Source organism: Purpureocillium lilacinum, assembly GCF_023168085.1.
Source record: "Purpureocillium lilacinum CBS 284.36 DNA, scaffold_1, whole genome shotgun sequence".
Lineage (NCBI taxonomy): Eukaryota > Fungi > Ascomycota > Sordariomycetes > Hypocreales > Ophiocordycipitaceae > Purpureocillium > Purpureocillium lilacinum.
In genome coordinates this window covers 7,123,024-7,139,854 of record NW_027072111.1, presented here as the reverse complement: position 1 = coordinate 7,139,854, position 16,831 = coordinate 7,123,024, and the positions used below count along the sequence as shown (strand labels likewise).

Below are 16,831 nucleotides of genomic sequence, written 5' to 3'. Positions count from 1 at the left end.
TGTTGGACTCGTTGCACGCATCCTCCGGGCACCTGTTGCGCCGGTCGAACCGTGGCATGGGCAGCGCAAGTTGGTTGCAAGTTGCAACATGAAGCCGCTTTGCCCCATCGAACCCCCGTCCCCTCCTTCGAGTACGGAGTACGTACGGTGTACAGGAGCACGGTAACAGAGTACACGACGCTAACTACCTAGTAACTTAATACGTACCTGCGTACCTAGCTTTAGCCCAGTGCGCATCCAGGGTCTCCGGAGATCGGACACAGCGAGCTGTGGCTGTGGGGTTCTCCTTGGCAAGGAAGAGACCAGCGGCGGCCGAAATGTCTGGGTCTTCTGGAAGGTGAAGGCCGGTCGGCCGCCTCCAGGGCCGTGAACCCAGCGTGGCCAGCGGCCAACGCGCATGTTTGTGGGGGTTGGTAGTGGCACCAACACTGCGGGGTCGGATCCAGTTGGCAGTAAACTTCACAAGGGCCGACTGTGTGCGCGACTTTGGTGGCTTGATGGCACAATCTGCGAGTCGTGGACTTGCTTTTTCCTGTTTGCAAGCAAGCTGCCCTGTCCTGTACTCGGTGCTCCAGTCCGTAGGCCAATGTTGTGGACGGCCCAGCCCCTGGTTCGAGATTTGATGTCCGCTTCGTACGATGAATAATGTACACGTTGACGACATGAATGCTCTTGCGTCTTGCTCAAAGTCGAAGTACGAATGGGAGCGACTGCTCCCCAGCAGGGGCAAGTGGACGCCGAGACACATCAGAGGGCATGTTGCGATTTGTCCTTGCGTGGGTTCGGCTTTTGACTCTTGATGCAAGTCTCTTGATGAAGGGCAGATGGCGTAGTAGTTACCCAAGTCCCGTCACTGGTTAACGCCGTACTGACGGCCGAGCCCCTGCGGCAGACGCCGTGCATCGTGTGGTTGCTCCTCCCCTGTGCCGAAAATCCCGTAAAAGACCCCATCTTGCGAGGTGGCTCACTTTGGCAGGTTTATCCTCAAGACTGCATGTGCTCGCAGCAACGTGTTCACCGGAATACCTGTCTTTGACGGAATCCGTGTCGCGTCAAGCCAGCCCGACATCGCATTCGAATCAAGAAGTGCAGTCGAGTACATAAACTAGGCCATGGAGAAGATGCGAATCGAAGCATTGCAGCGGTGAAGTGTCCCCAGCCGTGTATGTGTCCCGCGTCGTGCGTGCACGACTCCACTCCGTTCGAGGCGCACCTTGGGTTCTCAATCGCAGCAGTGCGAGGCTGTGAGGGCATTCCTGGGTTGCAATTGGCAGGCGGCTTAACTCGTGCGAGCGGTGACGACTGGGCCGGGAAGATGGGGCATGCCGCATGCACGAGGCACTGAGTAATGGCAGAACGCGCACATGCTCCCTCCATTTCCAGATGCCGGTAGTCTCGGCTCGGCAGTTGCGACCGTCATCCGTTGACGGAGATGCGAATGTCGAGCGAAGGGGGTCTGGGATGCTGGCAATCCGGGCTCAATCCGGGCTCACTGTCGCCACCCAGGCCTCCATTACTCCAGCGGGGTTTGGCAGCCAGACTGTCCCTGGCCGGCAAGGAAGCGGTCCAGCTCCGCCTTACCCTTGCCAAGTGGCACAGTTCAGCGCGGGAGGGACCTGATCCACCGCCTCAGCTGCTACTTCATCCTGGCACGCCCGTGTACTCTTGTAACCCAGAAGCGCTGGCGTGACTTCGTAATGTGGGTGTGGTACCCGAACGTTGGGTAGTCGTATGACGGGAATGGGTGTATGGGAGAGTCCAGCTCTGATACTGCGATACATGTTAGCTCAATCCCATTCCTCGACAGTAGCACACCATCTGGTGGATCGCCCGTCCGCGCGTCGGGTCGAGCGTAGAGTCAAGCTTTCACGCCGAGACGGCCACCTGTCGACCATGACGTTGTGTACAGGAGCCTACGCCGATGTATTTGATACGGCTTCGGTGCATTCAAGCAACGATACCAATGTACGCACGTCCGCCCAATGCTGCCCGTCGTCCTCGCCACCGGCCACTGAGCGCACCACATGCAGTCACGGCATCAGCGCCATTCCGCGCGCGTCCGACGTACCTTTGGACCAGTCTAGACCCAAGCCACACTCCAGAGGCTCAGCTTGAAACGGCTCGCAAATCTCGAGCAGTCTGGATGCCTTTCTGCACCGACGGGCGTCCGTGCTCCCTCCCGTCTCCAACTCATCGTCAATCCCGCCCGCCTCCTTTGCCGCCGCACGGGTCATTTCCTTGCACGGTCGCCCGACGCGCCTTCGAATGGCCGGGTAGCCTCGCATCGCCTGATTCCAGTCGACGCCAGGCGGTGACCGCCACGGCCGAAGCAATCTTCATTCTCGCCGCGTCCTCGGTAGGGCGTGAGCTGAGCGACTGATCCTCCGACGTCGACTCTGACGACCTGCGACACCACGAGCACATGCCTTGAGGGTTCTGTCGCATCACCTCACCTGGATCGGCTGCCCCTATTCCACGACGATCCCGCCCGACCGCCTGCGCGCCTCAGCATCAGAGCGCGGCGTCCCGTCATCGGCACGACCGACTACACGCGCAGCCTCTGGGAATCGTTGTGAGTCTTCAGCTGCCTCGTCAATCGCTCCGCCATCCCGCACCCTTGGCACCCGAACATGATGGACGAAAGTGTTCTGGCGGCGGCTGCCGACATTGTCGCGTCCCTCGCTGCCGGCAATTCCACAGCTTCGTCCCCGACCGACCCCGCTGGCCGCCAAATTGCTCTTCCCGGGTCCGAAACCCAGGCTAAGAGGCATCTCGAGGCTGAGCTCCAGAAACTCGCGATCAGGGTTCGCCACCTCGAGAGCAGAGCGTCCGTCGCCACGCTTCCCACTCTCCCGCAGACTCCGAATGAGCTCAGTGATACACTCTTCGGCTCAAGCAGCGTTTGCAGCCCTGCCGCTGCCTCCAAGCAGGCTTCCCAATGCGTCGGTCAAGGCGCTGCTGCGGCAGCAGAGAGCCCTCCTCTCAAACGCCGCCGACTGGACCACGATGCGCTTGATGCACTGCAAGAGCACGTCACAGATCAGTCCAAATTGCTTGACACCCAGCGTCAGGAAATCACGGGCCTCAATGCCCAGCTGGTCACACAGACGAGGCTGCAGCAAGGGGCCTTGGATATCTTGGAACACAAGTCTGTTGCGACCTTGGAAAGAGAGCTGCTCAAACACCAGAAGGCCAACGAAGCGTTCCAAAAGGTCCTCCGGGAAATCGGCCAGATTGTCACCGCTGTTGCCCGTGGCGATCTGACGATGAAGGTGCGCATGAACGCCGTGGAGCTGGACCCCGAGATCACGACATTTAAGCGCACTATAAACGCCATGATGGACCAGTTGCAGACCTTTGCAAGCGAGGTCTCTCGAGTAGCACGCGAAGTCGGCACCGAGGGTCTCTTGGGTGGGCAAGCAGTGATTGGCGGCATCGACGGCACTTGGAAAGAACTTACAGACAATGGTATTGTGCCCTGTGCGATGTTCAACGTCCCTGACTCCTGACTGACCACGCTCCACAGTCAACGTCATGGCCCAGAATCTCACCGACCAGGGTTTGTACTCCATTCCACGTGCCGATCATGAACCTTCTGACTCCTCTGCATAGTTCGAGAAATTGCGTCAGTGACAACTGCAGTCGCGCATGGCGACCTGACAAAGAAGATCGAGCGCCCTGCAAGGGGCGAGATCCTGGAACTGCAACAAACCATTAACACCATGGTCGATCAGTTACGAACCTTTGCCTCCGAGGTTACACGTGTTGCCAGGGATGTCGGCACCGAGGGCATTCTTGGAGGCCAAGCAGATGTTGCAGGCGTGCAAGGAATGTGGAACGATCTGACCGTTAACGTTAACGCCATGGCCGACAACTTGACGACTCAAGTCCGCGATATCATTAAGGTTACTACTGCAGTGGCGAAGGGCGACCTTACTCAGAAAGTTCAAGTCGATTGCAGAGGCGAGATCTTCGAGTTAAAGTCCACAATTAACTCTATGGTCGATCAACTACAGCAATTCGCGCGAGAGGTCACAAAAATCGCCAAAGAAGTCGGAACCGAAGGCCGACTTGGTGGTCAAGCGACCGTTCACGATGTCCAAGGAACGTGGAGAAACTTAACGGAGAACGTTAACTACATGGCCATGAACCTAACGACACAAGTTCGCGAGATTGCCAAGGTGACTACGGCAGTAGCGAAGGGAGACTTGACAAAGAAAATCAGCGTTGAAGCAAGGGGAGAAATCCTCGAGCTAAAGAACACTATTAACCAAATGGTCGATCGACTAGGCACCTTCGCCCTAGAGGTTAGCAAGGTGGCCCGGGAGGTCGGAACCGAAGGAACTCTAGGCGGGCAAGCGCAAGTTTCGAACCTCGAGGGCAAGTGGAAAGATTTGACTGAGAACGTCAATACCATGGCCTCAAACCTCACAGTCCAAGTGAGGAGCATATCTGCGGTAACGCAAGCTATCGCCAATGGAGACATGAGCCAAACAATTGACGTCGAAGCCAACGGAGAGATCCAGGTATTGAAAGTCACGATCAATAACATGGTCGGCCGGCTCTCGAGCTTCTGTTATGAAGTTCAGCGTGTTGCTAAGGACGTCGGTCTTGACGGGAAGATGGGCGCTCAAGCCGACGTCGTTGGTCTCGATGGGCGTTGGAAGGAAATCACCACAGATGTCAACACAATGGCCAGCAACCTGGTACGCGGACCCCGTCACAAGGCTTGATTCAGTGTGCAATTGCTAACTGTAACTAGACAACACAAGTGCGCGCGTTTTCTGACATTACCAATTTGGCGACAGACGGCGATTTCAGCAAGCTAGTAGACGTGGAGGCATCCGGGGAGATGGATGAACTGAAGCGGAAGATCAACCAGATGATATCGAACTTGCGAGACAGCATTCAGAGGAACACGCAAGCTCGAGAAGCCGCGGAACTGGCCAACAGGACCAAGTCGGAGTTTTTGGCTAATATGTCTCACGAAATCCGGACGCCGATGAACGGCATTATCGGCATGACCCAGCTTACCCTCGATACGGACTTAACACAGTACCAGCGAGAGATGCTCAACATTGTAAAGAGCTTGGCCACCAGCCTCCTTACTATTATCGACGATATTCTGGATCTGTCAAAGATTGAGGCTAGAAGGATGGTGCTCGAGGAGATTCCTTACACACTTCGAGGGACAGTGTTCAACGCGTTAAAGACACTGGCAGTCAAGGCCAACGAAAAATGCCTTGATTTGACCTTCAAGGTCGATAGCTCGGTCCCCGACTACGTGGTTGGCGATTCGTTCCGTCTGAGACAGATCATCATGAACCTGGTCGGCAATGCCATCAAGTTTACCGAGCGTGGCTCAGTGGGTTTGACCATTCGCGAAAGCCCGGAGCCGTCACCGATTGACCCCGGAGAGTATGCCTTGGAATTCGCCGTCGAGGATACCGGCATCGGCATTGCCGAAGACAAGCTGGACCTCATCTTCGATACCTTTCAGCAAGCCGACGGCTCCATGACGCGCAAATTTGGCGGTACCGGGCTGGGTCTTTCTATTTCAAAGCGACTCGTCAACCTCATGGGGGGAGACCTCTCTGTCAGTAGCGAGGCCGGCAGGGGCAGTCAGTTCTACTTCACCTGCAAGGTGAGACTAGCGTCCGGAGGAGAGGAGCTTATCCAGAAGCAATTGCAGCCATATCGTGGCCATCAAGTGCTCGTCGTGGACAAGGCGCTCCCGAACTCTGGGACAGAGATTGAGGGTATGCTCAAGCAACTCGGCCTGCGACCCATCATCTTCAGCTTCGACGGGCGCCAGGTTTCCGGCAACGCCAACGGTGCCGTTCCGGAAGAATGCGACGCGATCATCGTCGATTCCATCGACACGGCTCGAAGATTCCGCGCACTGGACCAGTTCAAGTACTTCCCCGTTGTTCTTCTGGCGCCCGTCGTTAACGTCAATCTGAAAACCTGCCTCGAGCTAGGCATTACGTCCTACATGACAACGCCTTGCCAGCTCGTGGACTTGGGCGGCAGTATGATACCTGCCTTGGAGAACAGGGCTACGCCGTCGCTCGCCGAAAACACGAGGACGCTGGAGATCCTGCTGGCCGAGGACAACACAATCAACCAGAGACTCGCGGTAAAGATCCTGCAGAAATACCACCACGTCGTCACAGTGGCAGGCAATGGGCTAGAAGCAGTGGAGGCGGTCAAGGAGAAGAAGTTTGATGTGATTCTCATGGACATTCAGATGCCCATCATGGTAAGCGCATGCACTCTTTGGAAATCTGGACGGCGCGCTGACCTTGATACAGGGAGGGTTCGAGGCCACAGCGACCATCCGCGAGTTCGAACAGCGAACCGGTGCGAAGAAGACGCCCATCATTGCGCTGACGGCGCACGCCATGATCGGTGACCGAGAGAAATGCATGCAGGGGCAAATGGACGAATACCTATCGAAGCCGCTGCAACAGAACCAGCTGCTAGACACGATTCTTCGATGCGCCAGCCTGGCAGAGTAGCCGAACGATAGTGTCGATCGATCTTGTACATAGAACGAGGAGGTGGTCATTATGAAGAGCCAGAAGCGGTGCTCAATATACCCTTACGAGAGAGGAATTGATCCAACGCAACCCCGGGCAGGATTTGGATTATCGCGAGATCCTCGTGTGCATGTCAAGTCCTCCTCGCTGTCCAACCCCCTTACTCCCAAGGCGTCACCCTTGCCGGTCGCTACTCACTTTGACTGACAGTCATAATAGGCCGGTTACCACCATCGCCGGGAGGCGAGAGTGCGGCGCGCTGCTCATCAACGACCTGGCAAGGGTCGCCAACGACCTGAGCAATGTCTTAGCTCTCCCGGCTTCATGTTACGGCAAGGCGATGGCTGTTCGGCAAGGGGCAACGCCCCGGGAGTGTCTGGCCTTTGCTTCCTGGCGATTGTAAACGACGAGTACGGCGTAGTGCGCATCGCAGCCCTTTTCGCGTATCAGCTCGCGTCCAGATGGTGCCTCGGGATGGTTGGGGAGCTTCCTCCTTGAGCCTTCAGCTGGCAGAGGGAGACTCTCAGTAAGCTGGCATCATATAGCGTCAATCGGAGCAACATGGGCGCAAAGCTGCACCTTTGACGTGATCTCGTCCCAGAACGGAAGCTGCGACAACACGAATTTTGTTATACCTGGATCCGATGTTAACCACATTTGTCGTCATTGGCCGCTCGCTCGCTAATCAAGGGTGATTCAACACGGATGTCGACATCGGCCGAGCCACTGCCCCCTTATAATGTGCACCCCCTTCCCATGTAAAGTGCGTTCGCCACTTAGCTGTCTGCCTTGGTCCTAGCTGGTCGACAGACACGAGAAACGCGAGTAAAGGTCCAGTTGCAGTCGATACGCGTGAGACATGGCGGGCAGCATCGCGAGAAATACGACCTGAACAGCAGCATTCCTCCCGCTCAGCTCTTGACTTTAGTGGCCAAGGTATAAAAAGCGGCCCCCGAGACGAGATCTTCCATCTTAGCAATGCGAACAATAAAGAAAGAAACACACAAAATATCGATAGTGCAGATCCCCTCATCTTGTTTCTTAACATGAAGCCCATCACACTTGCCACCTCTGTCGCCGCCTTTGCGGCACTTGCGGCTGCGATGCCGCAGGCCCCCAACATGCCCCGTGATAGGGAAATGGCCGTGCCCGACGGCACTCGGGTGACCAGGCGCGGCAAGGAGCAGGGCGTTGACCCTGACGGAACGCGAGTTACCCGGCGAAGCAGGGACTTTCGCGTTAGCGACGACACGGATGGCACGCGAGTGACAGTGAGATCTCCATTGCGCTTCAGTTGGAAGTCTTTCTTACAGATTGCAGCGGCGACGAAGGGAAGACGGTGTTGGCGATGACACCGATGGAACGCGAGTCACCCGAGGAAACAGAGACTTTAGCGTCGGGTATGGCACGGACGGCACGCGAGTGACCCGGCGAGGAAGGGACCAGAGCGTTGGTGATGGCACCGACGGCACGCGAGTCACTCGGCGGGGAAAGGATCAGAGTGTTGGCGATGATACTGACGGTACACGAGTTACTCGACGAGGAAAAGAGCAGAGCGTAGGTGACGGCACCGACGGAACCCGAGTTACGGTCTAGGATGTCTTAACGCTCCTGATCAACTGGATCCAAAAGTCTGTGCGGTAAAGATTGAGAACCGTATCCCCCTGCTATCGCCTAGGGGAAGACCGGCATTTGGAGCGAACAAGTAGAGCAAAGAGGGCGGTGCTTTCGAGGCTTTGTTTCACATGTCACTCGCTATCTATAGTTGCCAAGAAGTTAACCTACAAGCAATATCTGGCCCTGATGATGGTCGCGCAGAGGCGGCGTGGCACCCTTGAAGTAATGGCCGTGTCACCAGTAGAAGGGATCGGTCCACTGGCTACATGTTCCTACTTCGCACACAAATATTTTCCTACTACACATGCTCTCAATTCCAGGCTTCCGGCAACTTCAACGGCAGATGGAACAAGCGCTGCCCCGCAGGCGACGGCTTGGGCATCCGACCCGCGCGGACGTTGGTCTGAAGAGACTCGTGGAGCAGCCTGGGCGCCGCCAGAGCGGCATCGCGGGCCTCGCGGAGGGACACAAACTCGTCCTCGGTGACGCCGCTCCGCAAATGCTTGTTCAACCTCCTGTGGTCCTCCACGGTCATGCATGGCACAGGGCCACGGCCTTCGTCTGGGGGGTAGTCGTGTCCCGTCCAGATCCTGACTGTGGGGGGCAGGCTGAGAAGCTTGCGACCCGAGGCGTAGAGCGTGTGGGCACTGCCGCCGGGGAAGTCGCAGCGGGCGGTGCCAATGTCCGCGTGGAACAGCGAGTCGCCGCAAAAGACATTGTCTGCGACGGCAGTGTCAGTGACCCTGTGTCAATATGAGGTATTGAGGCGTTGGACGAACCGCCGATCTTGTAGCCCATGTGGTCGGGTGTGTGTCCCGGCAGATGGATCGCGGACGCGGAAAGCTGCCCAATGTGAAAGACCTCGTCGTCTTCGAGCAGCACGTCAAACACGGTACGGTACTCCTCCTCGAGCACGCCGTAGCGCTCGGCAAAGAGCTCCTGGACCTGGCCGATGCGCTTCCCGATGCCGATGGGTGGGCGGTGTCCCGTACGCCGGACGAGCTGACGTTGGAGGTACGACGCCGCCGTGAGATGGTCAGCGTGCGCGTGCGTCTCGAGAATCATGTCGACCCGATACCGCTTCTGCTCGACCAGCGACAGCAGCGCATCCGCAGAAGCGGTAGCCACGGCCCGGGCGGTCCGGTCGTAGTCGAGGACAGGGTCGATGATGACGGCGGCGGATGTCGTCGGGTCGGCGACGACGTACTGCCACGTCCCCGTCTGTGTCTCGAACAGGGCATGCACGGTGGGCTGCTGCGCTCCAGAAGCCTCGACAGTGTGGAGGTTCTTGTCGGTGGTGGTTGTAGACGCGCTTGGTGTGTGCGCGGAGACAGCATCAGTCGAGTAAGGGCGACGTGACCGGACGCACATCCCGTTGGGCTTGACCGGCCTTGGAGAACCTGCAGATGTTGAGGTCGAATTGGAATAGAGTATGTTGCCAAAGCCCTTGATCACATTGAGTCGCGGCGCCTCTGATACGGCGCGGGTGCTCGCCGCAAGCGCGCGACGGCAAGCACAGACTGGCAGAGCGCTCATTGTGACCATGGACGCGCTGCTACGGGAGACAAAACGATGGTCGAGAAAGTGTCGTACGGTTCTTGCAGGTTTACGAGGCAAGGATCGGGAGATATACGAAGTACTGGTTACGGGCACCCTCACCGGCGGCCGACAAGCCATGAGCGAGCCGACCGGTGGACCTGGGCCGGCAGTGCGCTGGGAAGAGGCTCTCCCTCCGTCTTACCCCGTCACCGAGTGCCGGACGGGTCCTCCGGGAGGGCCGCCGGGGTTGCCACTGGGCGCTCCGGGGGGGAAGGGGGAGTGGAGGGGACGCATGTGATGCGACAAAAGCTGGTTTGTCGTGCATAAAGGCATCCGCGCGCGGGAGTCGAGCCGAGCGTCATCGTACGATGGACGGGCCGGGGCGGGTTTGGGTAGGCGAGTCACGGCTCGACGGTTCGGCGACCTGGGCGGGCTTCTGGTGGAGACGGGACGTACTTTATCTTGGGGCGCGGCAGCCCGAGAGACGCAGCGGGCAGTAAGGAGGTAAGCCCAGTTCCGTACGGCATTTTGGGCTGTTTCCGTCGTGGAGGAGAGTGCGGAGTAAGGTTCAAGATTGTGTTTCTCGGAGACGTAAACTTTGCTGCATGTGGCGGGGGAAAAGGGATGGAAGCCGTGGAATGCGCGACGGGACGGAACAGTGCCGGCCAGGGGCCTTGCATAGGGGGCCACTGCTGGTAGGTACTGCTGCAATGGATCCATGGAACTCCTGGAACCCGGGGCGGGTGAGACTCCAGCACTCGCCAGGGCCCGGGCCGCTGCCAGCCTGCCGGCGGCAGCCCTGCAAGCCGCCAGACAGCGCGCCAACCGACTCATGGGCCCCTGAAAGCCCCCCCAAGACGAAACCAGCGCCAGCAACTGCTCCAGGTCGCCGCGTCGACTTAGCTAAGCGGATTCAGGGCCCAGCCAGGGCGGCTACCGGGCGGCAGCTCCGACAGCCGCCCAAGCCGCCTCGGGGCGTCATCGCGCAATAAGGTAGGTGGGATGGAAGTGTAACCTATTGCACGTCTGACAGCGACACTTTTATTAGTGCCTGCCGCCGCGGCGCGTCTGGCTGCGAACGTCGAAGCCACCGTAGCACGCGATCAATATTTCTGTTTCTCTCTGCCTTTTGCGCCTTCCTTTCCTTTCCTCTTCTTCTTTCTCCTGCCGTGCCGTCTCAATTGGTCCTTCGCTTCGTGTCACCACCACAACACCTGCCGCTGCAGCAACATGCCCGGACCCTCGTCGTCGCTGCTGCGCGGCGGCCCCTCCAGGCTGCTGGCCGCCGCCGCCGCCGCCGCCTCGCGCCGCCGCCTCCTCCTCCAACAGCCGCGGAACGCCCGGCTCCTCGCGACAGCTTCGGCCGTGAACCCCGTCTCGCGCAGCCACCGCGTCGTCGTCGTCGGCGGAGGCAGCGCCGGCCTGGCCATCAGCCACCAGCTGCTGCGCTCCGGCAAGTTCGCCCAGCACGACATCGCCGTCGTCGACCCGGCCGAGTGGCATCACTACCAGCCCGGCTGGACCCTCGTCGGCGGCGGCCTCAAGTTCAAGGAGGACCTGCGCCGCCGCCTCGACTCCCTCGTCGATCCCAACATCCGCTTCTACAACCATGCCGTCGGCGCCTTTGCCCCCGAGAGCAACGAGCTTACCCTCGCCAGCGGCGACCGCCTGAGCTACGACCAGCTCGTCGTCGCCCCCGGCGTCGGCATCAACTACGGCAGCGTCAAGGGCCTGCCCGAGGCCCTCGCCGACCCCCAGAGTCTCGTCTCCTCCATCTACGGCTACGACCACTGCGACAAGGTCTTCCGCACCGTCGACAAGCTCAAGGCCGGCCGCGCCATCTTCACACAGCCCGCCGGCGTCATCAAGTGCGCCGGTGCGCCCCAGAAGATCATGTGGCTTGCGCTTGATCACTGGAAGCGCGCCGGCCTCTACAAGCCTGCGTCCGCCGACTCCCCCATCCAGATCAGCTTCGCCACCGGTCTGCCAGTCATGTTCGGCGTGCCCAAGTACAGCGCCAAGCTGGACGAGCTGCGCAGGGAGCGGGGCGTCGAGGGCCTGTTCCAGCACGACCTCGTCGCCGTCGACGGCAACGTCGCCACTTTCGCCCGCCCCGACGGACAGGAGCAGGTCACGAAGCGCTTCGACCTCTTGCACGTCGTGCCCAAGATGGGCCCCCACGCCTTCGTCAAGAACAGTCCCCTGGCCAACGAGGCCGGCTACGTCGACGTCGACGACGCCACGACGCGGCACAAGAAGTACCCCAACGTGTGGTCCGCCGGCGACGCCTCCAGCCTGCCGACGTCCAAGACGGCCGCCGCCATCACCGCCGAGGCCCCCGTCCTCGTCCGCAACCTGCTGCGGTCTACGGAGGGCAAGGACCCCGACGCCGTGTACGACGGCTACACCTCGTGCCCGCTCCTGACCGAGTACGGCAAGGTCCTCCTCGCCGAGTTCAAGTACGGCGGCGTTCCCAAGGAGACATTTGACGGCTGGCTCGGCATCGACCAGGTCGAGCCGCGCCGCGCCTTTTACCACCTTAAAAAGGACTTTTTCCCCTGGGTCTACTACAACTCCATGGTCAAGGGCACCTGGGGCGGGCCCAAGGGCTGGGTCAACTGAAGGGACAGCGTCTTTTAACAGCTGCGGGTCGAAAATGCGTCCAAGTCCCGCCGTGTCCCCAACAGGCACATGGATTGCCAAATGAGCGCCTTTGACTCGCTGATGACCGGCTTCGCATGGCGAGTCGGCAGTACTTTAATGTCGGATCGACCGATCTCTAGTCGCCCCGGCCTCGAGCCATCCCCGAGACGTCTTATAGAAGATCGAACAGATCGAGTCGATCGCGACACGGGATTGGGTAGCGATGGGCGTCACGGTATTGGGTAAAAATGGGAGATGTGAATCCGTTGGAAATTAGGACGCTGTCGAGTGAGGTGGATGATCTACCAACTGGAGCTTGTACGGCACAAGATGCCCTGCTCAATAGACAGCATCGTCCCAAATATAAGTCGGACAGTTCATGTCTGCCAGTGGCCCGCCATGTGCATGTTACATTTCACATCTTCGTCCGTTGCTGGCTCGCATACACCGGACTGTACTGTGCCACTGGGATGCTCGGTCCAGCTGGCGATCTGTCGCCTGCAAGTCTTGCATTGCTGTGCGACTGCTGCCTTTTGTACCTTTTGTACGCATATTGTATGCCTTTTATACGCCTTTTATACGTACTGTACGGATAGCGGACTGGTGCCCATCACGCGCTGGAGCAACGGCCTCGCGCACTGACACGGACAAATATCCCGCAAGTGGTTGCACGACAGACGCCACGCAGGCGGGCCCCAACGTTACCAGCCAGCTTGCAAAGAGGTTCAAGTCACTGGGCAGTGTTCTCCCTTCTGGCGTCTGCCTACAGCACTTGGCCGTGCTGGGCTGTGTTGTGCTCTATGGTCCCAGTGGCCCAGCACAGGCCAGGGAGCGGAACGTGTTGCTTGCAGTTCTTTGAAGCTGAAACAAAGCCGGCATAAATTGAGGCAGGCCGTGGGCGATTGCCACGAGACTCCACGGGAAGACGTCCGTGCCAACAGCCAGCCAGCCGCCTCTTGAATGCTTTGTTGCGCGGTTGAAGCAGCACTCGAATAGACTACGACGGAAGAAGAACTCGCTTCACATCCAATACTTCGCAACATGCGGTACTCGACATGCAGGGCTTGCCTCTTGAAATCTTGCAAATATTTCGTAGCAGATACGCCGTGTGCATCTCCCAGCGCTTTGCGGCATCAGAAAGCGCTGAGGGGTCGATCGTTTTGGCTCCACGGCGCTGGCGGGCTCCATCTCAGTTCTATTTGCGTCCATGCCCCGTTGCGCTCGCCCGCGGCTGCAAGCCACGCTCATCTCGAAACGCCAAGATCCGATTCCCATCCGTGCACGCGCTCGTCTTTGTTCCCAAGCTGGGACAGCATGGGCGCCGTGATCGATTCACCCGAGTGTACTCGGCGCTCTTGGCCGGGAAGCGATTCCAGCAAACTGCTCTCGCCAGATGTCTCCTGTTGAACAAAAGGGCGATGGGGTCTTCTCGCCATCATGTTGTCGGGTATTCTCAACAATGGGTTTATCCAGAAACTCGGTCTTCTGTCGATAACGCCCACGCACTGGTGGGAGGTGAGGGAGCACAGGTCGGTATCACCCTCTCTCTCAACTCCACCAGCGTCAGCCTCCCAGCGCCTCACACACTGCAGACCCTCCACACCCGATCCATCACTGTCCCCCTGTTAGCCCACAGCAACACAGGCACGACTTCTCAGTCCTCGCGGGCGAAAAGCGCAGCCTTGTCGCTCCTGCACCACGGGAACAATCGAGTCAATAAGCTCACCCAACAAACGGTCCCGCATGGATGGATGGTCCCGTCGTGCATATGGCTGGCTTGGCTCTGTCCCTCTGTTCGAGTACTTCAGTATAGCTTCCCCGTGGGCCCCCCAGAGTTTTGACTTGGGGTTTATTATGCCGGTTCGCTCGTTTAGCCGGCCATCAAGGGGGCAAAGCACTCGTTATGCTCTCCTCCCTCTTTTTCGCTGTGGCAGCGTTGCCGTCGGCGGCGCTGGCTTATGGCCATGTCTTTAGGGATGTCGCCAAGGGTGCCTCGGTCGAGGTGGAGGACGTCGTGCGCTATCCCGTCACTGCCAAGACCAAGATGCCAAGCACCTTCGGAAAGCGACAAACCACCGTGGACATCATCAGCCAGAACGAGGGAACCTTTTACACCATCGACCTGGTCCTCGGCACGCCTGGCCAAAAAGTCACGGTTGTCTTCGACACGGGCTCGGCGGAGCTGTGGGTGAACCCCAACTGCTCCAATGCGTACGACCCAACTCTGTGTTCCAAGTTTGGCCGCTTCACGGGATCTACGACGCTTGTCGACGCGCACGTCAAGAACGAGATCCGCTATGGCACTGGTGGGGTCGAGCTCGCGTACGTCTATGACTATGTCCAGCTCGGGTGTAAGTTCCGGCCTCGCAAGTCGTCCTGTACGAGGTCTTCAGACTGAGTTTTATATGCAGCTGCGAAGCTCAAGCAGCAGGTCTTTGGCGTCGCCTTAAACAGCAACTTCACGGCCACTGGCATTATGGGAGCCGGTCCGATGGGAAACACTTGGAACAGTAGTTACCCCCTTATCATCGACTCTCTAGTCCAGCAGGGCTTCATCAAAAGCCGCGCTTTCAGTCTCGACCTGCGCAACATGGGCGACAATCGTGGCTCCGTCACATTCGGCGGTCTTGACACCAAGAAGTTTTCGGGCTCGCTCGAGAAGCGCCCAATTATCCCCGCTACGAATACACCCGACAAAGCCATTCGGTGAGTGTTCAATCCGCGTGCTTGTCCCCAACCCCTGCTGACGCACATAGGTACTGGGTCTACATGGATGGCATGTCCGTCTCCTCGGGAAATGGCACCACCACTCCTGTTTTCGACAAAGTCAACGGTGTTCCAGTCTTCCTCGACAGCGGCGGCACCCTGAGCCAGCTCCCGACCTACGTGGTCAAAGAGCTGCTGAAGTCTTTTCCGTCCGCCAAGAAGAACGGCAAGGTGTATACCGTGGAATGCCCCGCCCGGGACTCCAAGATGACGATCGACTTCAAGTTTGGCAACACTACCGTCTACGCTCCTGTGAACGACTTCATTTGGCGCTCAGGAAAGTACTGCATCCTTGGCGCGTTTGAGAATGACAGTAAGTATTCGTCTCCCATGTCCGTTGGACCTGCAATTGGTCTAGTGTCAGCAGCTGACAATCGTGACAGAGGATGCCATTCTTGGCGATTCATTCCTTCGTGCCGCCTACGTCGTATACGATCAGGACAACAAGAACATTTACATCGCCAACAACGAGGACTGTGGCAGCAACCTGATTGCCATTGGCAAGGGTCCGAACGCAGTGCCGTCCGTGGTCGGGGAGTGCCGACGTGGATTGTCCCTCGTGTCTTCGTCTGTGAGCTCTACCACAACCTCCTCGCAATCTAGCTCGGTGTCGGCGGCACCTGTCCAGTCGTCCAACTTCACTGCGTCGGGCAACTTCACATGGACTTCCGCCGGCAAGACGAGCACAGCCAGGGCGACGACCTCCTCCATTGTCACATCAACCATCAGGACCACCCGCACTTACACCATCACTTCGTGTGCGCCCACGGTGACCAATTGCAACATCGGCAAAGTGACCACCGAGGTTTACACCTCTTACACGACGCATTGCCCGGCTACTACCCATACATCGCAAGCCATGAGCTCAGCCATGAACACGACCAGAACGGGATTTCCTGACATCACGGCGACCTACGTGCTTCCTGTCAAGTACATCTGCCATAACGGTCCGAGCCCTTGCCCCAACGAGACCCGGCCCCCGCCACCCGTGGTGACCGTCCTTCCCGTCGTCACGCAGTCCACGACTGTCAAGGTTCCCGGCTGCGCATTGTGTAGCACTTCACCACGCTCAGCGTCGCCGTCCTCTGTAGCTTTGAGATCCTCGGGTGCAGCGAACGCCACTGGCGGCAAATTTGCACCAGCTTCTACTTTCACGAGCATGCCAGCCAGCGGCGCGGCACCAACATCAAGTCGCTCAACGACGGCGACTCCATGCAGCACCTGCAGTTCTGCTCTTCGGCCCCCGACCGTTACCGGAGGCATCGGCAAAGGATTGAATGTGCCCTGTGCCGCTGCTCTAGCTGTGGGTGCAGCGGCCGTTGGCTTGTGGTAGAGATGAGGCCTGTGACGGCCCAGCGGCGATTCGATCACCCACACCTTGAATGCTAGGCGTATCCAAAGCTCAGCCTCTGTATATTATCTAATTATTGTACGTACACTATCGTAAGCACAGATGGTCTTTTTCTTGTCTGTGAGACTCGCCCCTCGTCTCTTGCTCGATTCGGTTGTGTAGAGGCTCATGAGGCACTCTCACCACCAGGGACCAGCGTGGGCAGTGGCCAACGAAATGGATCTGTAGCTGCCACTCCCTGCCCCTATCATGCTTCAAGCTAGCAGGTGTGCTCGTATCTCGATCCATCTTGACATCACCTTCGATGCGTCATCAAGGTGTGAGCAGTTTCATGACGGTGACGAGTCGGGTCAGCTGGCGGGTGCACGAACTT

At 58.5% G+C, this 16,831-nt stretch overlaps 4 protein-coding genes across 4 annotated transcripts; 3 read left to right on the top strand and 1 right to left on the bottom strand.

Moving 5' to 3' along the window:
- Positions 1-2,630: 2,630 nt before the first annotated feature.
- PLICBS_001763 (histidine kinase osmosensor) lies at positions 2,631-6,521 on the top strand (the record flags this gene model as incomplete). Its single annotated transcript, XM_018317139.1, has 5 exons — positions 2,631-3,468; positions 3,527-3,559; positions 3,613-4,706; positions 4,763-6,262; positions 6,315-6,521. The coding sequence occupies 5 exons, from the start codon at positions 2,631-2,633 to the stop codon at positions 6,519-6,521; spliced, it is 3,672 nt and encodes a 1,223-aa protein (XP_018182664.1).
- Positions 6,522-8,469: 1,948 nt separating this feature from the next.
- PLICBS_001762 (uncharacterized protein) lies at positions 8,470-9,695 on the bottom strand (the record flags this gene model as incomplete). The annotated part of the gene is made up of 2 exons (XM_018317140.1): positions 8,470-8,879; positions 8,939-9,695. 2 exons carry the CDS (start codon positions 9,693-9,695, stop codon positions 8,470-8,472), a joined length of 1,167 nt encoding a protein of 388 aa, XP_018182665.1.
- Positions 9,696-10,928: 1,233 nt separating this feature from the next.
- Positions 10,929-12,320, top strand: PLICBS_001761 (uncharacterized protein; the record flags this gene model as incomplete). Its single annotated transcript, XM_018317141.2, has 1 exon — positions 10,929-12,320. The coding sequence occupies one exon, from the start codon at positions 10,929-10,931 to the stop codon at positions 12,318-12,320; it is 1,392 nt and encodes a 463-aa protein (XP_018182666.2).
- Positions 12,321-14,244: 1,924 nt separating this feature from the next.
- On the top strand, positions 14,245-16,204 carry PLICBS_001760 (uncharacterized protein; the record flags this gene model as incomplete). Its single annotated transcript, XM_065599901.1, has 5 exons — positions 14,245-14,692; positions 14,753-15,047; positions 15,098-15,420; positions 15,491-16,140; positions 16,199-16,204. 5 exons carry the CDS (start codon positions 14,245-14,247, stop codon positions 16,202-16,204), a joined length of 1,722 nt encoding a protein of 573 aa, XP_065455973.1.
- Between the last annotated feature and the right edge of the window lie 627 nt (positions 16,205-16,831).